The sequence below is a fragment of the Aegilops tauschii genome, chromosome 5 (assembly GCF_002575655.3).
Source record: "Aegilops tauschii subsp. strangulata cultivar AL8/78 chromosome 5, Aet v6.0, whole genome shotgun sequence".
Lineage (NCBI taxonomy): Eukaryota > Viridiplantae > Streptophyta > Magnoliopsida > Poales > Poaceae > Aegilops > Aegilops tauschii.
The window spans coordinates 491,760,617-491,783,612 of record NC_053039.3 but is presented as its reverse complement, the minus strand read 5'-3'; the positions used below and the strand labels follow the sequence as shown (position 1 = coordinate 491,783,612).

The 22,996-nt window shown below is 46.1% G+C and overlaps 1 protein-coding gene across 1 annotated transcript; it reads left to right on the top strand.

Moving 5' to 3' along the window:
• The first annotated feature begins 17,157 nt into the window (after positions 1-17,157).
• Positions 17,158-19,108, top strand: LOC109779482 (allene oxide synthase 1, chloroplastic). The gene has a single exon (XM_020338108.4). It carries the CDS (start codon positions 17,435-17,437, stop codon positions 18,959-18,961), a length of 1,527 nt encoding a protein of 508 aa, XP_020193697.1. The 5' UTR covers positions 17,158-17,434; the 3' UTR covers positions 18,962-19,108.
• Positions 19,109-22,996: the final 3,888 nt, after the last annotated feature.

The window sequence follows — 22,996 nt, the reverse complement described above, 5'->3', positions numbered from 1 at the left end:
GAGCTCGTTCAAGGATGAGAGCTCCATTGGATCCATCTGCTCGGCGAGTCCCGAGCCGACGTGGAGGCTGTTTTTGATGACCCGAGAAGTCATAGTCGGCGCAACGGCCGAACGGGCGGTCATGACGAAGCCGCCTAGTCGGAGAGTTTGGCCTACACCCAGGGCTCCCCCAGAGGTTATGTTGTCCTTGACAACAAGACGAGCCATCAAGCCTTATGGTGACGACACAGTGGAACTCTCAATGAAAGCACCAATGTCGGTGTCAAAACCGGCGGATCTCGGGTAGGGGGTCCCGAACTGTGCGTCTAAGGCGGATGGTAACAGGAGGCGGGGGACACAATGTTTACCCAGGTTCAGGCCCTCTTGATGGAGGTAATACCCTACTTCCTGCTTGATTGATCTTGATGATATGAGTATTACAAGAGTTGATCTACCACGAGATCATAGAGGCTAAACCCTAGAAGCTAGCCTATGATTATGATTGTTGTTGTCCTACGGACTAAACCCTCCGGTTTATATAGACACCGGAGAGGGCTAGGGTTACACATAGTCGGTTAAGGGAGGAGATCTACACATCCGAATTGCCAAGCTTTCCTTCCACGCAAAGGAGAGTCCCACCCGGACACGGGACAAAGTCTTCAATCTTGTATCTTCATAGTCCAACAGTCCGGCCAAAGTATATAGTCCGGTTGTCCGAGGACCCCCTAATCCAGGACTCCCTATACATCAACCGCATTGTCATAACGCTTCCGCTTTCGGTCTATGAGGGTAAGTAGACAACACTCTCCCCTCTCGTTGCTATGCATCACCTAGATGGATATTGCGTGTGCGTAGGATTTTTTTTGAAATTACTGCGTTCCCCAACAGTGACATCCGAGCCAGGTCTATGCGTAGATGTTATTGTTGGGGAACGTAGTAATTTCAAAAAAATTCCTACGCACACGCAAGATCATGGTGATGCATAGCAACGAGAGGGGAGAGTGTTGTCCACGTACCCTCGTAGACCGACAGCGGAAGCGTTATCACAACGCGGTTGATGTAGTCGTACGTCTTCCCGATCCGACCGATCAAGTACCGAACGTACGGCACCTCCGAGTTCTACACACGTTCAGCTCGATGACGTCCCTCGAACTCCGATCCAGCCGAGTGTTGAGGGAGAGTTTCGTCAGCACGACGGCGTGGTGACGATGATGATGTTCCACCGACGCAGGGCTTCGCCTAAGCTCTGCAACGGTATTATCGAGGTGTAATCTGGTGGAGGGGGGCACTGCACACAGCTAAAATATCATATATCAAAGTGTGTCCTTGGGGTGCCCCCTGCCCCCGTATATAAAGGAGCAAGGGAGGAGGAGGCCGGCCCTAGGAGGGGGCGCACCAAGTGTGGAGTCCTACTAGGACTCCCTAGTCCTAGTAGGATTCCACCTCCCATATGGAATAGGAAAAGAGGAAGGGAAAAAGAGAAGGAAGGAAGGGGGCGCCCCCCCTTCCCTAGTCCAATTCGGACCAGACCAAGGGGAGGGGTGCGGCCACCCTTGAGGCCCTTTTCCTTCTTTCCCGTATGGCCCAATAAGGCCCAATACGTATTCCCGTAACTCTCCGGTACTCCGAAAAATACCCGAATCACTCGGAACCTTTCCGAAGTCCGAATATAGTCGTCCAACATATCGATCTTTACATCTCGACCATTTCGAGACTCCTCGTCATATCCCCGATCTCATCTGGGACGCCAAACTCCTTCGGTACATCAAAACTCAATAAAACTGTCATCGTAACGTTAAGCGTGCGGACCCTACGGGTTCGAGAACTATGTAGACATGACCGAGACACGTCTCCGGTCAATAACCAATAGCGGGACCTGGATGCCCATATTGGCTCCCACATATTCTACGAAGATCTTTATCGGTCAGACCGCATAACAACATACGTTGTTCCCTTTGTCACCGGTATGTTACTTGCCCGAGATTTGATCGTCGGTATCTCGATACCTAGTTCAATCTCGTTACCGGCAAGTCTCTTTACTCGTTCCGTAACACATCATCCCGCAACTAACTCATTAGTCACAATGCTTGCAAGGCTTATAGTGATGTGCATTACCGAGTGGGCCCAGAGATACCTCTCCGACAATTGGAGTGACAAATCCTAATCTCGAAATACGCCAACCCAACAAGTACCTTTGGAGACACCTGTAGAGCACCTTTATAATCACCCATTTACGTTGTGACGTTTGGTAGCACACAAAGTGTTCCTCCGGTAAACGGGAGTTGCATAATCTCATAGTCATAGGAACATGTATAAGTCATGAAGAAAGCAATAGCAAATAAACTAAACGATCAAGTGCTAGGCTAACGGAATGGGTCAAGTCAATCACATCATTCTCTAATGATGTGATCCCATTAATCAAATGACAACTCATGTCTATGGCTAGGAAACATAACCATCTTTGATTAACGAGCTAGTCAAGTAGAGGCATACTAGTGACACTCTGTTTGTCTATGTATTCACACATGTATTATGTTTCCGGTTAATACAATTCTAGCATGAATAATAAACATTTATCATGATATAAGGAAATATATAATACTTTATTATTGCCTCTAGGGCATATTTCCTTCAGTCTCCCACTTGCACTAGAGTCAATAATCTAGTTCACATCGCCATGTGATTTAACATCACTAATTCACATCACCATGTGATTAACACCCATAGTTCACATCTCTATGTGACCAACACTCAAAGGGTTTACTAGAGTCAATAATCTAGTTCACATTGCTATGTGATTAACACCCAAAGAGTACTAAGGTGTGATTATGTTTTGATTGTGAGATAATTTTAGTCAACGGGTCTGTCACATTCAGATCCGTAAGTATTTTGCAAATTTCTATGTCTACAATGCTCTGCTCGGAGCTACTCTAGCTAATTGCTCCCACTTTCAATATGTATCTAGACCGAGACTTAGAGTCATCTAGATTTAGTGTCAAAACTTGCATCGACGTAACCCTTTACGACGAACCTTTTGTCACTTCCATAATCGAGAAACATATCCTTATTCCACTAAGGATAATTTTGACCGCTGTCCAGTGATCTACTCCTAGATCACTATTGTACTCCCTTGCCTAAATCAGTGTAAGGTATACAATAGATCTGGTACACAGCATGGCATACTTTATAGAACCTATGGCCAAGGCATAGGGAATGACTTTCATTCTCTTTCTATCTTTTGCCGTGGTCGGGCTTTGAGTCTTTACTCAATTTCACACCTTGTAACACAGGCAAGAACTCTTGCTTTGACTGTTCTATTTTGAACTACTTCAAAATCTTGTTAAGGTATGTACTCATTGAAAAACTTATCAAGCGTCTTGATCTATCTCTATAGATCTTGATGCTTAATATGTAACAAGCTTCACCGAGGTCTTTCTTTGAAAAACTCCTTTCAAACACTCCTTTATGCTTTGCAGAATAATTCTACATTATTTTCGATCAACAATATGTCATTCACATATACTTATCAGAAATGATGTAGTGCTCCCACTCACTTTCTTGTAAATACAGGCTTCACCGCAAGTCTGTATAACACTATATCCTTTGATCAACTTATCAAAGTGTATATTCCAACTCCGAGATGCTTGCACCAGTCCATAGATGGATCGCTGGAGCTTGCATATTTTGTTAGCACCTTTAGGATTGACAAAACCTTCTGGTGCATCATATACAACTCTTCTTTAATAAATCCATTAAGGAATGCAGTTTTGTTTATCCATTTGCCAGATTTCATAAAATGCGGCAATTGCTAAACATTCGGACAGACTTAAGCATAGATACGAGTGAGAAACTCTCATCGTAGTCAACACCTTGATCTTGTCGAAAAACCTTTTTGCGACAATTCTAGCTTTGTAGATAGTAACACTACTATCAGCGTCCGTCTTCCTCTTGATGATCCATTTATTCTCAATTGCTTGCCGATCATCGGGCAAGTCAATCAAAGTCCATACTTTGTTCTCATACATGGATCTCATCTCAGATTTCATGGCCTCAAGCCATTTTGTGGAATCTGGGCTCACCATCGCTTCTTCATAGTTCATAGGTTCGTCATGGTCAAATAACATGACCTCCAGAACAGGATTACCGTACCACTCTGGTGTGGATCTCACTCTGGTTTACCTACGAGGTTTGGTAGTAACTTGATCTGAAGTTACATGATGATCATCATTAACTTCCTCACTAATTGGTGTAGGAATCACAGGAACAGATTTCTGTGATGAACTACTTTCCAATAAGGGAGCAGGTACAGTTACCTCATCAAGTTCTACTTTCCTCCCACTCACTTCTTTCGAGAGAAACTCCTTCTCTAGAAAGGATCCATACTAAGCAACGAATGTCTTGCCTTCGGATCTGTGATAGAAGGTATACCCAACTGTTTCCTTTGGGTATCCTATGAAGACATATTTCTCCGATTTGGGTTTGAGCTTATCAGGGTGAAACTTTTTCACATAAGCATTGCAACCCCAAAATTTTAAGAAACGACAACTTTGGTTTCTTGCTAAACCTCAGTTCATAAGGCGCCGTCTCAACGGATTTTGATGGTGCCCTATTTAACGTGAATGCAGTTGTCTCTAATGCATAACCCCAAAACGATAGTGGTAAATTGGTAAGAGACATCATAGATTGCACTATATCCAATAAAGTACGGTTATGACGTTTGGACACACCATTATGCTGTGGTGTTCCAGGTGGCATGAATTTGTGAAACTATTCCACATTGTTTTAACTGAAGGCCAAACTCGTAACTCAAATACTCTTCTCTACTATCAGATCGTAGAAACTTTATTTTCTTGTTACGATGATTTTCCACTTCACTCTAAAATTATATGAACTTTTCAAATGTTTCAGACTTATGTTTCATTAAGTAGATATACCCATATCTGCTTAAATCATCTGTGAAGGTGAGAAAATAACGATATCCGCCACGAGCCTCAACATTCATCGGACCACATACATCTGTATGTATGACTTCCAACAAATCTGTTGCTCTCTCCATAGTTCCGGAGAACGGCGTTTTAGTCATCTTGCCCATGAGGCACGGTTCGCAAGTACCAAGTGATTCATAATCAAGTGATTCCAAAAGTCCATCGGCATGGAGTTTCTTCATGCGCTTTACACCGATATGACCTAAACGGCAGTGCCACAAATAAGTTGCACTATCATTATTAACTTTGCATCTTTTGGCTTCAATATTATGATTATGTGTATCACTATGATCGAGATCCAACAAACCATTTTCGTTGGTGTGTATGACCATAGAAGATTTTATTCATGTAAACAGAACAACAATTGTTCTCTAATTTAAATGAATAACCGTATTGCAATAAACATGATCAAATCATATTCATGCTCAACGCAAACACCAAATAACACTTATTTAGTTTCAACACTAATCCCGAAAGTACAGGGAGTGTGCGATGATGATCATATCAATCTTGGAACTACTTCCAACACACATCGTCACCTCGCCTTTTACTAGTCTCTGTTTATTCTGCAACTCCTGTTTCGAGTTACTACTCTTAGCAACTGAACCAGTATCAATTACCGAGGGGTTGCTATAAACATTAGTAAAGTACACATCAATAATCTGTATATCAAATATACCTTTGTTCACTTTGCCATCCTTCTTATCCACCAAATAGTTGGGGTAGTTCCGCTTCCAGTGACCAGTCCCTTTGCAGTAGAAGCACTTAGTCTCAGGCTTAGGACCAGACTTAGGCTTCTTCACTTGAGCAGCAACTTGTTTGCCGTTCTTCTTGAAGTTCCCCTTCTTCCCTTTGCCCTTTTCTTGAAACTAGTGGTCTCGTCAATCATCAACACTTGATGTTTTTCTTGATTTCTACCTTTGTCGATTTCAGCATCACGAAGAGCTCGGGAATTACTTTCTTCATCCCTTGCATACTATAGTTCATCACGAAGTTCTACTAACTTGGTGATGGTGACTAGAGAATTCTGTCAATCACTATTTTATCTGGAAGATTAACTCCCACTTGATTCAAGCGATTGTAGTACCCAGACAATCTGAGCACATGCTCACTAGTTGAGCAATTCTCCTCCATCTTTTAGCTATAGAACTTGTTGGAGACTTCATATCTCTCAACTCGGGTATTTGCTTGAAATATTAACTTCAACTCCTGGAACATCTCATATGGTCCATGACATTCAAAACGTCTTTGAAGTCCCGATTCTAAGCCGTTAAGCATGGTGCACTTAACTATCAAGTAGTCATCATATTGAGCTAGCCAAACGTTCATAACGTCTGCATCTGCTCCTGCAATAGGTCTGTCACCTAGCGGTGCATCAAGGACATAATTTTTCTGTGCAGCAATGAGGATAATCCTCAGATCACGGATCCAATCCGCATCTTTGCTACTAACATCTTTCAACATAATTTTCTCTAGGAACATATCAAAAAATAAAACAGGGAAGCAACAACGCGAGCTATTGATCTACAACATAATTTGCAAAATACTATCAGGACTAAGTTCATGATAAATTTAAGTGCAATTAATCATATTACTTAAGAACTCCCACTTAGATAGACATCCCTCTAATCCTCTAAGTGATCACGTGATCCATATCAACTAAACCATGTCCGATCATCATGTGAGATGGAGTAGTTTCAATGGTGAACATCACTATGTTGATCATATCTACTATATGATTCACGCTCGACCTTTCGGTCTTCGTGTTCCGAGGCCATATCTGTTATATGCTAGGCTCGTCAAGTTTAACCTGAGTATTCCGCGTGTGCAACTGTTTTGCACCCGTTGTATTTGAACGTAGAGCCTATCACACCCGATCATCACGTGGTGTCTCAGCACGAAGAACTTTTGCAACGGTGCATACTCAGGGAGAACACTTATACTTTGATAATTTAGTGAAGGATCATCTTATAATGCTACCGTCAAACAAAGCAAGATAAGATGCATAAAGGATTAACATCACATGCAATCAATATAAGTGATATGATATGGCCATCATCATCTTGTGCTTGTGATCTCCATCTCCGAAGCACCGTGCTTGTGATCTCCATCTCCGAAGCACCGTCATGATCACCATCGTCACCGGCGCGACACCTTGATCTCCATCGTAGCATCATTGTCGTCTCGCCAACTTATTGCTTTTACGACTATCGCTACCGCTTAGTGATAAAGTAAAACTATTACATGGCGATTGCATCTCATACAATAAAGCGACAACCATATGGCTCCTGCCAGTTGCCGATAACTCGGTTACAAAACATGATCATCTCATACAACACATTATATCACATCATGTCTTGACCATATCATATCACAACATGCCCTGCAAAAACAAGTTAGATGTCCTCTACTTTGTTGTTGCATATTTTACGTGGCTGCTACGGGCTTAGCAAGAACCGTTCTTACCTACGCATCAAAACCACAACGATAGTTTGTCAAGTTGGTACTGTTTTAACCTTCGCAAGGACCGGGCGTAGCCACACTTGGTTCAACTAAAGTGAGAGAGACAGACACCTGCCAGTCACCTTTAAGCAACGAGTGCTCCGAACGGTGAAACCAGTCTCGCGTAAAAGTACGCGTAATGTCGGTCCGGGCCGCTTCATCTCACAATACCGCTGAACCAAAGTATGACATGCTGGTAAGCAGTATGACTTATATCGCCCACAACTCACTTGTGTTCTACTCGTGCATAGCATCAACGCATAAAACCAGGCTCGGATGCCACTGTTGGGGAACGTAGTAATTTCAAAAAAATTCCTACGCACACGCAAGATCATGGCGATGCATAGCAACGAGAGGGGAGTGTGTTGTCCACGTACCCTCGTAGACCGACAGCGGAAGCGTTATCACAACGCGGTTGATGTAGTCGTACGTCTTCACGATCCGACCGATCAAGTACCGAACGTACGGCACCTCCGAGTTCTACACACGTTCAGCTCGATGACGTCCCTTGAACTCCGATCCAGCCGAGTGTTGAGGGAGAGTTTCGTCAGCACGATGGCGTGGTGACGATGATGATGTTCCACCGACGCAGGGCTTTGCCTAAGCTCCGCGACGGTATTATCGAGGTGTAATCTGGTGGAGGGGGGCACCGCACACAGCTAAAATATCATATATCAAAGTGTGTCCTTGGGGTGCCCCCCTGCCCCCGTATATAAACGAGCAAGGGAGGAGGAGGCCGGCCCTAGGAGGGGGCGCACCAAGTGTGGAGTCCTACTAGGACTCCCTAGTCCTAGTAGGATTCCACCTCCCATATGGAATAGGAAAAGAGGAAGGGAAAAAGAGAAGGAAGGAAGGGGTGCCCCCCTTCCCTAGTCCAATTCGGACCAGACCAAGGGGAGGGGTGCGGCCACCCTTGAGGCCCTTTTCCTTCTTTCCCGTATGGCCCAATAAGGCCCAATACGTATTCCCGTAACTCTCCGGTACTCTGAAAAATACCCGAATCACTCGGAACCTTTCCGAAGTCCGAATATAGTCGTCCAATATATCGCTCTTTACGTCTCGACCATTTCGAGACTCCTCGTCATATCCCCGATCTCATCCGGGACTCCAAACTCCTTCGGTACATCAAAACTCAATAAAACTGTCATCGTAACGTTAAGCGTGCGGACCCTACGGGTTCGAGAACTATGTAGACATGACCGAGACACGTCTCCGGTCAATAACCAATAGCGGGACCTGGATGCCCATATTGGCTCCCACATATTCTACGAAGATCTTTATCGGTCAGACCGCATAACAACATACGTTGTTCCCTTTGTCACCGGTATGTTACTTGCCCGAGATTTGATCGTCGGTATCTCGATACCTAGTTCAATCTCGTTACCGGCAAGTCTCTTTACTCGTTCCGTAACACATCATCCCGCAACTAACTCATTAGTCACAATGCTTGCAAGGCTTATAGTGATGTGCATTACCGAGTGGGCCCAGAGATACCTCTCCGACAATTGGAGTGACAAATCCTAATCTCGAAATACGCCAACCCAACAAGTACCTTTGGAGACACCTGTAGAGCACCTTTATAATCACCCATTTACGTTGTGACGTTTGGTAGCACACAAAGTGTTCCTCCGGTAAACGGGAGTTGCATAATCTCATAGTCATAGGAACATGTATAAGTCATGAAGAAAGCAATAGCAACATACTAAACGATCGGGTGCTAAGCTAACGGAATGGGTCAAGTCAATCACGTCATTCTCCTAATGAGGTGATCCCGTTAATCAAATGACAACTCATGTCTATGGCTAGGAAACATAACCATCTTTGATTAACGAGCTAGTCAAGTAGAGGCATACTAGTGACACTCTGTTTGTCTATGTATTCACACATGTATTATGTTTCCGGTTAATACAATTCTAGCATGAATAATAAACATTTATCATGATATAAGGAAATATATAATACTTTATTATTGCCTCTAGGGCATATTTCCTTCAGTTATATGCACGAGTAGAACACAAATGAGTTGTGGGCGATAATAGTCATACTGCTTACCAGCATGTCATAATTTGATTCGGCGGTATTGTTGGATGAAGCGACCCGGACCGACATTACGCGTACGCTTACGCGAGACTGGTTCTACCGACGTGCTTCGCACACAGGTGGCTGGCGGGTGTCAGTTTCTTCAACTTTAGTTGAATCGAGTGTGGCTACGCCCGGTCCTTGTTGAAGGTTAAAACAGCACACTTGACGAAAAATCGTTGTGGTTTTGATGCGTAGGTAAGAACGGTTCTTGCTCAGCCCGTAGCAGCCACGTAAAACTTGCAACAACAAAGTAGAGGACGTCTAACTTGTTTTTGCAGGGCATGTTGTGATGTGATATGGTCAAGACATGATGCTAAATTTTATTCTATGAGATGATCATGTTTTGTAACAGAGTTATCGGCAACTGGCAGGAGCCATATGATTGTCGCTTTATTGTATGAAATGCAATCGCCATGTAATTGCTTTACTTTATCACTAAGCGGTAGCGATAGTCGTAGAAGCAATAGTTGGCAAGAAGATTAACGATGCTTCGATGGAGATCAAGGTGTCAAGCCAGTGACGATGGTGATTGACGATGCTTTGGAGATGGAGATCAAAGGCATAAGATGATGATTGCCATATCATATCACTTATATTGATTGCATGTGATGTTTATCCTTTATGCATCTTATTTTGCTTAGTTTGGCGGTAGCATTATAAGATGATCTCTCACTAAATTTCAAGGTACAAGTGTTCTCCCTGAGTATACACCGTTGTGAAAGTTCGTCGTGCCAAGACACCACGTGATGATCAGGTGTGATAAGCTCTACGTTCACATACAACGGGTGCAAGCCAGTTTTGGACACGCATAATACTCAGGTTAAACTTGACGAGCCTAGCATATGTAGATATGTCCTCGGAACACTGAGACCGAAAGGTCAAGCGTGAATCATATAGTAGATATGATCAACATAGTGATGTTCACCATTCAAAACTACTCCATCTCACGTGATGATCGGACATGGTTTAGTTGATTTGGATCACGTGATCACTTAGATGATTAAAGGGATGTCTATCTAAGTGGGAGTTCTTAAGTAATATGATTAATTGAACTTTAATTTATCATGAACTTAGTACCTGATAGTATTTTGCATGTCTATGTTGTTGTAGATAGATGGCCCGTGCTGTTGTTCCGTCGAATTTTAATGCGTTCCTAGAGAAAGCTAAGTTGAAAGATGATGGTAGCAACTACACGGACTGGGTCCGTAACTTGAGGATTATCGTCATTGCTGCATAGAAGAATTACATTCTAGAAGCACCGCTAGGTGCCAAACCCGCTGCAGGAGCAACGCCAGATGTTATGAACGTCTGGCAGAGCAAAGCTGATGACTACTCGATAGTTCAGTGTGCCATGCTTTACGGCTTAGAACCGGGACTTCAACGGCGTTTTGAACGTCATGGAGCATATGAGATGTTCCAGGAGTTGAAGTTAATATTTCAATCAAATGCCCGGATTGAGAGATATGAAGTCTCCAATAAGTTCTACAGATGCAAAATGGAGGAGAGTAGTTCTGTCAGTGAGCATATACTCAAAATGTCTGGGTATAACAATCACTTGATTTAACTAGGAGTTAATCTTCCTGATGATAGTGTCATTGACAGAATTCTTCAATCACTGCCACCAAGCTACAAGAGCTTCATGATGAACTATAATATGCAAGGGATGGATAAGACAATTCCCAAGCTCTTCGCAATGCTAAAGGCTGTGGAGGTAGAAATCAAGAAAGAGCATAAAGTGTTGGTGGTCAACAAGACCACCAGTTTCAAGAAAAAGGGTAAAGGGAAGAAGGGGAACTTCAAGAAGAGCGGCAAGCAAGTTGCTGCTCAAGTGAAGAAGCCCAAGTCTGGACCTAAGCCTGAGACTGAGTGCTTCTACTACAAAGGGACTGGTCACTGGAAGCGGAACTGCCCCAAGTATTTGGCGGATAAGAAGAATGGCAAGGTGAACAAAGGTATATGTGATACACATGTTATTGATGTGTACCTTACTAATGCTTGCAGTAGTGCCTGGGTATTTGATACTGGTTCTATTGCTAATATTTGCAACTCGAAACAGGGACTACGGATTAAGCGAAGATTGGCTAAGGACGAACTGACGATGCGCGTGGGAAGTGGTTCCAAAGTCGATGTGATCGCCGTCGGCACGCTACCTCTACATCTACCTTCGGGATTAGTTTTAGACCTGAATAATTGTTATTTGGTGCCAGCGTTAAGCATGGACATTATATCTGGATCTTGTTTGATGCGAGACGGTTATTCATTTAAATCAGAGAATAATGGTTGTTCTATTTATATGAGTAATATCTTTTATGGTCATGCACCCTTAAAGAGTGGTCTATTTTTGTTGAATCTCGATAGTAGTGACACATATTCATAATATTGAAGCCAAAAGATGCAGAGTTGATAATGATAGTGCAACTTATTTGTGGCACTTCTGTTTAGGTCATATTGGTGTAAAGCGCATGAAGAAACTCCATTCTGATGGACTTTTGGAATCACTTGATTATGAATTGCTTGGTACTTGCGAACCATGCCTCATGGGCAAGATGACTAAAACTCTGTTCTCCGGAACAATGGAGTGAGCAACAGATTTGTTGGAAATCATACATACTGATGTATGTGGTCCAATGAATATTGAGGCTCGCGGCGGGTATCGTTATTTTCTCACCTTCACAGATGATTTGAGCAGATATGGGTATATCTACTTAATGAAACATAAGTCTGAAACATTTGAAAAGTTCAAAGAATTTCAGAGTGAAGTGGAAAATCATCGTAACAAGAAAATAAAGTTTCTACGATCTGATCGTGGAGGAGAATATTTGAGTTATGAGTTTGGTCTTCATTTGAAACAATGCGGAATAGTTTCGCAACTCACGCCACCCGGAACACCACAGCGTAACGGTGTGTCCGAACGTCATAATCGTACTTTACTAGATATGGTGCGATCTATGATGTCTCTTACTGATTTACCGCTATCGTTTTGGGGTTATGCTTAAGAGACAGCTGCATTCACGTTAAATAGGGCACCATCTAAATCCGTTGAGACGACACCTTATGAACTGTCGTTTGGCAAGAAACCCAAGTTGTCGTTTCTTAAAGTTTGGGGCTGCGATGCTTATGTGAAAAAGCTTCAACCTGATAAGCTCGAACCCAAATCGGAGAAATGTGTCTTCATAGGATACCCAAAGGAGACTGTTGGGTACACCTTCTATCACAGATCCGAAGGCAAGACATTCGTTGCTAAGAATGGATCCTTTCTAGAGAAGGAGTTTCTCTCGAAAGAAGTGAGTGGGAGGAAAGTAGAACTTGATGAGGTAACTGTACCTACTCCCTTATAGGAAAGTAGTTCATCACGGAAATCAGTTCCTGTGACTCCTACACCAATTAGTGAGGAAGCCAATGATGATGATCATATAACTTCAGATCAAGTTACTGAACCTCGTAGGTCAACCAGAGTAAGATCCGTACCAGAGTGGTACGGTAATCCTGTACTGGAGGTCATGTTACTTGACCATGACGAACCTACGAACTATGAGGAAGCGATGATGAGCCCAGATTCCGCAAAATGGCTTGAGGCCATGACATCTGAGATGGGATCCATGTATGAGAACAAAGTGTGGACTTTGGTTGACTTGCCCGTTGATCAGCAAGCCATCGAGAATAAATGGATCTTCAAGAAGAAGACTGACGCTGACGGTAATGTTACTGTCTACAAAGCTCGACTTGTTGCGAAAGGTTTTCGACAAGTTCAAGGAGTTGACTACGATGAGACTTTCTCACCCGTAGCGATGCTTAAGTCCGTCCGAATCATGTTAGAATTTGCTGAATTTTATGATTATGAAATTTGGCAAATGGGTGTAAAGACTGTATTCCTGAATGAATTTCTGGAAGAAGTGTTGCATATGATGCAACCTGAAGGTTTTATCAATCCAAAGGATGCTAACAAAGTGTGCAAGCTCCAGCAATCCATTTATGGACTGGTGCAAGCATCTCGGAGTTGGAATAAACATTTTGATAGTGTGATCAAAGCATATGGTTTTATACAGACTTTTGGAGAAGCCTATATTTACAAGAAGTGAGTGGGAACTTTGTAGCATTTCTAATATTATATGTGGATGACATATTGTTGATTTGAAATGATATAGAATTTCTGGATAGCATAAAAGGATACTTGAACAAGAGTTTTTCAATGAAAGACCTCGGTGAGGCTGCTTATATATTGGCCATCAAGATCTATAGAGATAGATCAAGACGCTTAATTGGACTTTCACAAAGCACATACCTTGATAAAGTTTTGAAGAAGTTCAAAATGGATCAAGCAAAGAAAGGGTTCTTGCCTGTGTTACAAGGTGTGAAGTTGAGTCAGACTCAATGCCCGACCACTGCAAAAGATAGAGAGAAAATGAAGGTCATTCCCTATGCTTCAGCCATAGGTTCTATCATGTATGTAATGTTGTGTACCAGACCTGATGTGTGCCTTGCTATTAGTCTAGCAGGGAGGTACCAAAGTAATCCAGGAGTGGATCACTGGACAGCGGTCAAGAACATCCTGAAATACCTGAAAAGGACTAAGGATATGTTTCTCGTTTATGGAGGTGACAAAGAGCTTGTCGTAAATGGTTACGTCGTTGCAAGCTTTGACACTGATCCGGATGACTCTAAGTCACAAACCGGATACGTGTTTATATTGAACGGTGGAGCTATCAGTTGGTGCAGTTCTAAGCAAAGCGTCGTGGCGGGATCTACGTGTGAAGCGGAGTACATAGCTGCTTCGGAAGCAGCAAATGAAGGAGTTCATATCCAATCTAGGTGTCGTACCTAGTGCATCGGGTCCAATGAAAATATTTTGTGACAATACTGGTGCAATTGCCTTGGCAAAGGAATCCAGATTTCACAAGAGAACCAAGCACATCTAGAGACGCTTCAATTACATCCGCGATCAAGTCAAGGAGGGAGACATAGAGATTTGCAAGATACATACGGATCTGAATGTTGCAGACCCATTGACTAAGCCTCTCTCACGAGCAAAACATGATCAGCACCAAGACTCCATGGGTGTTAGAATCATTACTGTGTAATCTAGATTATTGACTCTAGTGCAAGTGGGAGACTGAAGGAAATATGCCCTAGAGGCAATAACAAAGTTGTTATTTATATTTTCTTATATCATGATAAATGTTTATTATTCATGCTAGAATTGTATTAACCAGAAACTTAGTACATGTGTGAATACATAGACAAACAGAGTGTCACTAGTATGCCTCTACTTGACTAGCTCGTTGAATCAAAGATGGTTAAGTTTCCTAGCCATAGACATGAGTTGTCATTTGATTAACGGGATCACATCATTAGAGAATGATGTGATTGAGTTGACCCATTACGTTAGCCTAGCACTTGATTGTTTAGTTTATTTGCTATTGCTTTCTTCATGACTTATACATGTTCCTATGACTATGAGATTATGCAACTCCCGAATACCGGAGGAACACTTAGTGTGCTACCAAGCGTCACAACGTAACTGGGTGATTATAAAGGTGCTCTACAGGTGTCTCCGATGGTGTTTGTTGAGTTGGCACAGATCGAGATTAGGATTTGTCACTCCGATTGTCGTAGAGGTATCTCTGGGCCCTCTCGGTAATGCACATCACTATAAGCCTTGCAAGTGATGTGACTAATGAGTCAGTTGCGGGATGATGCATTACGGAACGAGTAAAGAGACTTGCCGGTAACGAGATTGAACTAGTTATTGAGATGAGCAAGTAACATACCGATGACAAAGGGAACAACGTATGTTGTTATGCGGTTTGACCGATAAAGATCTTCGTAGAATATGTAGGAACCAATATGAGCATCCAGGTTCCGCTATTGGTTATTGACCTGAGACGTGTCTCAGTCATGTCTACATAGTTCTCGAACCCGTAGGGTCCGCACGCTTAACGTTCGGTGACGATCGGTATTATGAGTTTATGTGTTTTGATGTACCGAAGGTAGTTCGGAGTCTCGATATAATCACGGACATGACGAGGAGTCTCGAAATGGTCGAGACATAAAGATTGATATATTGGACGGCTATATTCGGACACCGAAAGTGTTCTGGGTGATTTCGGAGAAAACCGAAGTGTCGGAGGGTTACCGGAACCCCCCCCCCCCCCCCGGGGAACTAGTGGGCCTAGATGGGCCTTAGTGGAGAGAGAGGGGCTGCCAGGGCAGGCCGCGCGCCCCCTCCCCCTTGACTCTGAATTGGACTAGGAGGGGGGGTGCCCCCCCTTTCCTTCCCCTCTCCTACTCCCTCCTTCCCCCTCCTAGTAGGACTAGGAAAGGAGGAATCCTACTCCTACTAGGAGGAGGATTCCTCCCCTCCTTAGCGCGCCCTAGGGCCGGCTGGCCTCCCCCCTTGCTCCTTTATATACGAGGGCAGGGGGCACCCTAGAACACAACAACAGACAACTGTCTTAGCCGTGTGCGGTGCCCCCCTCCACCATAATCCACCTCGGTCATATTGTCGTAGTGCTTAGGCGAAGCCCTGCGCCGGTAACTTCATCATCACTGTCATCACGCCGTCGTGCTGACGAAGCTCTCCCTCGACACTCAGCTGGATCGAGAGTTCGTGGGACGTCACCGAGCTGAACGTGTGCAGATCGCGAAGGTGCCGTATTTTCGGTACTAGGATCGGTCGGATCGTGAAGACGTACGACTACATCAACCGCGTTGTCATAACGCTTCCGCTTTCGGTCTACAAGGATACGTAGACAACACTCTCCCCTCTCGTTGCTATGCATCACCTAGATGGATATTGCGTGTGCTTAGGAAATTTTTTGAAATCACTGCGTTACCCAGCACGCCATAGCTTCAACAATCATGGACGACATCAGCAAGCTCCTCGGTTGATGGCTTTTGTATGGATTTGAGGTGTTATATTGATTGAACGATCTACATGCATGCATTTGTGGGAACAGATTTGTGGCACGTAGGTCCTCGCGCGTGCTTTTATTTTTGGCTTCTGATTTTCCAACATTTATATCTTTTAAATGAACAGTCCAAATAAGTTATGCTTTCATATTCGCATTTCTCGTGACGAGCGCTTTCAAATAAGATCCATTTTAAATATATTTTGCCGAATTTTGAAAAAATAAATGTTAAGGTTCAACTCTTGAAACTTAGTTCAAGTGACCAATAAAATCATGATTTTTGTGCCTACAACCAACAAAAAAATGTATTAGAATTTTATCTATGAAACTTAGTAAGAGCAGTGAGAAAACCACAAGTTTGAGATAAAAAATTGTAAGTTTTAACGACTGAAACTTAAAATTTACTATGCCCTCATGTGGGATTCAACAACTTCACGAATCATGAGGCAATCGAGGGGCGGGCAGTGCATGGCATGGCAGGTGCGTGCCCCTGCGAATCTCCGATGCATCTGTATTGTTTTGAGATTTTTGAAAATGAACACGACGGTTGCCCAAACGGATAAATGCAAATCAGTCGACTTGTCCGCGAACGCCTTCCGATACATCTACCAACAGTATCAAAAATCAATTAGTCAAATGATGCTCTCAGCAGTCGCCACCTATTACCGGTTCTCCAAGCGCACGAGGCCGCGCCGCGGTCGGTGAGCGGAAGCTGCTCCACTCTACTCGTCTGATCAGACACACCACCGGCCGCGGCCACGCGAGCGGCGCAGCGCCCGAAAGGCCCACGTTTCCCACTCCCTGCACGCGCGCAGTCAAGGCGCACTGCCCGTCTCCAACGCCGCTTTTTAAATGGCCGCCCCCACACCCGAACCGAGTCATTATACCAGACCAGCACCAGCACCAGCACACGGCACACCAAAAGGAGCAGCCGCCGTGGACTTCGCTCTGTAGCAGCTCTCGCACGGATCAAACCAAATGGCGACGGCAATCCACCAGCTCTCCTTCGCCGCGCCGAGCGCGGGCGCCAGGCGGCGGCTGACCCGGGCGTCCGCGTCCGCGACGGACCGGCACGAGGTGCTGTCGCCCAAGCGCCGGCTGCCGCTGCGGAAAGTGCCGGGCGAGCACGGCCCGCCGCTGCTGGGCGCGCTCAAGGACCGGCTGGAGTACTTCTACGGGCCCGGCGGGCGCGACGGCTTCTTCGCGGCGCGCGTCCGCGCGCACCGCTCCACGGTGGTGCGCCTCAACATGCCCCCCGGCCCCTTCGTGGCCAAGGACCCCCGCGTGGTGGCGCTCCTCGACGCCGCCTCCTTCCCGGTCCTCTTCGACACCTCGCTCGTCGACAAGACCGACCTCTTCACCGGCACCTTCATGCCCTCCACCCACCTCACCGGCGGCTACCGCGTGCTCTCCTACGTCGACCCCGCCGAGCCCAACCACGCGCCGCTCAAGTCGCTCCTCTTCCACCTCCTCACCCACCGCCGCCAGCACGTCATCCCCACGTTCCGCGAGGTCTACGGCGGCCTCTTCGGCCGCATGGAGAACGACCTCGCCCGCGTCGGCAAGGCCGACTTCGGCAACTACAACGACGACGCCGCCTTCGGCTTCCTCTGCCAGGCGCTCCTCGGCCGCGACCCCGTCGACTCGCCGCTCCGGGAGGAAGGGCCCAAGCTGATCGCCAAGTGGCTGCTGTTCCAGATCAGCCCGCTGCTCAGCCTCGGCCTGCCCACCCTCGTCGAGGACGGCCTCCTCCACAGCTTCCGCCTCCCGCCGGCGCTCATCAAGAAGGACTACGGCCGCCTCGCCGACTTCTTCCGCGACGCCGGCAAGGCGGTGATCGACGAGGGCGAGCGGCTGGGCATCGCGCGGGAGGAGGCGGTGCACAACATCCTCTTCGCCATGTGCTTCAACTCCTTCGGCGGCATCAAGATCCTGTTCCCGTCGCTGGTGAAGTGGCTGGGCCGCGCCGGCGGCCGGGTGCACGGCCGCCTGGCGACGGAGGTGCGCGCCGCGGTGCGCGCCAACGGCGGGGAGGTGACGATGCAGGCGCTGGCCGAGATGCCGCTGGTGAAGTCGGCCGTGTACGAGGCGCTGCGGATCGAGCCGCCGGTGGCGATGCAGTACGGGCGCGCGAAGCGGGACATGGTGGTGGAGAGCCACGACTACGGGTACGAGGTGCGGGAGGGGGAGCTGCTGTTCGGGTACCAGCCCATGGCCACCAAGGACCCGCGCGTGTTCCCGCGCGCCGAGGACTACGTCCCCGACAGGTTCCTGGGCGAGGACGGCGAGCGGCTGCTCCGGTACGTGGTGTGGTCCAACGGGCCCGAGTCGGCGACGCCCACGCTGCAGGACAAGCAGTGCGCCGGCAAGGACTTCGTGGTGCTCATCGCGCGCCTCCTCGTCGCCGAGCTCTTCCTCCGGTACGACTCCTTCGACGTCCAGGTCGGCTCCTCGCCGCTGGGGTCGTCGGTCACCATCACCTCGCTCAAGAAGGCCACCTTCTGAGGCATCGCCACGTGTACTTAGTTTTTCCTCTGCTTTTCTCGATCGATGCCAGTACTACACTATGCATGTGATACACTTGCATGGAGTGATGAGGATTTGTGTAACAAAATTTTCTTTTCCTAGTAAAGATGAGACCGGTTTTTCCCAGGGACCCTCGGTGTATTGGGATGTTTTTGCCAATTAGTCAGTGAGATGAAAGGGGACATGTACTCCTACTACCTTACTGATCAAGCTGGTTATCCACGGTGGGTTGGTGGCACTTTCTACAAAGGACCGATCAAGATTCTAAAGTAGATGGATGGGATGGCAAAGTGGGAGTACCATGTCATGTGCTATTATTAAATTAGATGGATGGGGGTGCAATTATTGGGGCTAATTTAACAGCAAACCTACCTCTTTGGCTCCATTTCCTTCTCTCTATGATCATACATCGGGCCGGGCCGGGCCGGGCCAGGTTTTTGGACCGGGCTTGCAGAAGTCTGATCGGGCCGGGCTGGGTTTTGGACCGTGCTTGCAAAAGCCCGATCCTTAAACAACAGGCCCAAAGCCTAAAAATGCTTTTTTCTCAAGTTTTGATTCCATCTTGAAAAGCAACCAAAAGCCCGGAATCCCGGCCCAAAAATCAGGAAATGGATGCCCAAGCCCAAATACGTTTTCATGTTGTAGAATGAAGCCCAAGCCCAACCCAAAAGGTAAGCCCGACCTGACCTGGACTGGGTTTTTGGAGCTGGGCTTGGGTTGGGCTGTCCATGATCAGGTTTACTCTCGGGTCTATGTTGTTAATTACTTCCTTCATCCCGTAACTACTTCCTCCGTCCCATAATATAGGAAGGAGCATTTTTTACACTAATATAATGTCAAAAACAAAACAAAAAACGCATATGTTTTCTTGGACAAAAAAACCGCTCTTATAATATGGACGGAAGAAGTAGCACTTTTTTAAGCCTGGTGGTCCTATTGCATAGTTATATCAGACTTGGTAAGGACCCCTAAAACAAATCAGACTTGGTAAGGACCGAACATCAACTCACTAGCTCGCTCTGGTGCAATCCTGGACTATACGTGTGCTTTCATTCTCGATATATGGGATGCAATCATGCAAAGACATATGATAAAATTATCACGGGCATCAGAAAGTCTGAAATAAATTCAAAAAATGCGAGCACAATACCAAATCTAGGAGTGGGCTGGTTCCACCGAAAGAAATCTAACCATCTGAGCTACGCTCAATTTGTAGGAATTCAATTTCATCGACCGTAACTCTTGTTCAAAAAGTAATATAAAAGAATACACCGTAATTTTATCCATACACACATGCAAAAATAACATAGGTTCGGTGCACACTGTAAGACACGGTTATTTAAAGCTTATTTGCTAAATGATATATGTATATTATAGTTCAGACCATCTGATCGATTCACAGTTAATTTTTATTGTTTGTATTGTGTTGAGGGATCTGAAACTAGTCCCAATTGGATATACTTTTTGAATAATTTGAAAGATTTCAGATGATGTTGTGCTGAGCCCCAGCAAGATTATATCTTTTGTGTTCTCTCGTCACTTTAGCTGCTCCTTGTATGAACCTTGTCGGTGGTCGTTGCTTTATAATATAAAACGAAGAACCCTTTATCATCTAAATAATTTTAAAGATTCTAGAACAAATGAGAAGTATTTATATTATGAGCTCTGTGCATTGTATAAATCATAAATGGGACCAAAGTGTCAACCGCCCTTGCGTCACCTATCTCTGGCGATTCGGCGGAACCCCTCCGGCACCGCCACTTCCCTCCTCGCCCTCACCTTGTCGCTATCTGAGGAGCCCGCCGGCGAAGCCTGGTTAGGCTCCAGGAAGTGTGCGGGCAGGTCTGGCGCGATAGCACGCGGGGGTGGCTCTGGCGCGGGCTAGCACAGATCCGGTGGTCCGAGGGAACGTGTTGGCGACAGGCAGGCTCGTGACGGCTTCGTGAGGTGTGCGGCAGGGGGTGCGCAGGGGGCTAGTCAGGGCGGATCTGCTACCTGGCGGCCGTGTGTTATGGCGTGGTGGAGGTTTGACGTCGTGCTACTGCTCCGGCAATGGTGCTACCCGACGGGGCGCGCGGTGGAGGGGCTCGGATGGTGGTTTTGACCGCAAACCGTGGTGGTGGTGGTGGTGGTGGGGGGGTGTTGCTGATCCAGCGGCGCGGATCAAGAGCGTGTGATGACGGGTTTGTGGTTCTCAGACGCCGGGGCAGCGGCCCCAGACCTCTTCTTCAGCATCGGCGTCCGTGGTGGCTGTGTGGGCAGCGCCACGACTCGAGCTCGGGGCGCCGGTCCGCTGCGGCGGTGTGTAAGTGCATCTAGTGCTACACCTAGTTGGTTTTGGAGTATTGACGACAAACGTGGTTGAGGGACTAATGTGTTTGTGAGAATTGCAGGATGGCACAGGTAGAAGTCCCTCATTGATTCGGTTTACCTACCAGAGATGACCCCTAAAAAAGTATGAAGACATTGAAGACAATGGTGGTTCGTGAAGACATTCACGTAGAAGATAATGACGTATGAAGACATTCACTTGAAGTCAATGGAGTGCGAAGACATAGTTTCATTTTCTTCTTTCTTGAGTCATAGGAACCACCGAACTGTTAAGTCGGGTCCAAGCGAACAAAGTCAGAAAACTGATGTGATGCTCAACCCAAATCCTATGTCTTCGAGTGAAGACTATGAGAGTAAATCTTATCCGGAGTTGGATGAGTCAGCTTTGCTTGTAGCCCAAGTCAAGCTGCCGCGTGTGTTTGAAATCTGACTGTTGGACACGTGTCGGTTCCTCAGTGACCCAGGGTCATTTCAGACATATCATGTCGGGTTGCCTCCTGGCTATAAATAGCCCACCCCCTATACCATAAATTGGTGGCTGCTCAGAGTTTGTGCACGGCTTTTGTCGTTTGAGAGCAACCCACCTCCGAAGCCTTTGAGAGAGAAACCTTGCGAGGACAAAGCCCAAAACACCCAGAGCCAAAGAGTGTTAGGCATCACTGAAGTCTTTTTGTCCGCTGATCTGAAGACTTATTACACTTGAAGACTATGTATCTTTCAGTTGGTTAGGCGTCGCGTTCTGAGGATCCAAGAGTCATTGTGGATCGTCGGTGAACGAAGTCTGTGAAGGTTCGGAAGTCTACCTTGAGGACTTACCAGAGTGATTGGGCGAGGACTAAGTGTCCTTAGATCAAGGGGAATAAGGTGAAGACGTGGTCTTCTGAGTTCAATCTCAGCCTCCCTAACCAGACGTACAGTTGTCACAGCAACTGGATCTGGTCTACCAAATCCTTGTCTTAGCCAAGCAACTAGTTCTATCACTTCACCCTTACTTACTGTTTAGCTTCATGAAGACATTGCTTGTTTGTCCTGTTTGACTTCAATGTGCGAAGACATTCTCTCCGATTGCATAATTGGCTTCATACTATCTTCCTATCTTGATCCACTCAATCTACCTGCTATTTGTCTTCGTGCTTACTCAGTACTATTTCCTAGACTATGGCTTGGCTAGTGTAGTTTATCTTCCGCTGCATACTGTGTAGGTTGCATTCGATTGTCTATCTTCAAAGACATTGACTGTCTTGAAGACTTTCATAAAAATCGCCTATTCACCCCCTCTAGTTGATAAATAGCACTTTGTTCTGTGTGCTCCCTTGTTCTGTGTGATTTGGTTTAACCACCTGGAGTTTTAGCTATGTCGACTGCAGGGATAATCAAAGTCTCCGCTGCGTGCCTCGTCTTTGATGGCACTGATTACCCCTACTGGAAGAATAAGATGTGCATGCATCTTGAAGCCATTGACATCGACCTCTGATATGTCGACAAGACTGGCGTTCCCAAAGTCGGTGAAGGCGTCACCGCTGCTGATGTCAAGAGATTCGCATAACTGGACTCAACCGCCAAGAACATCATTTGTGGTCATCTGACCAAAGGGCAGTATGACCGTGTGAGTGCTCTAGAAACTGCGAAGCTGGCCTGGGACTGGCTGTCCAAGGTCAACGAAGGCGTCTCAACCCAGAGAGA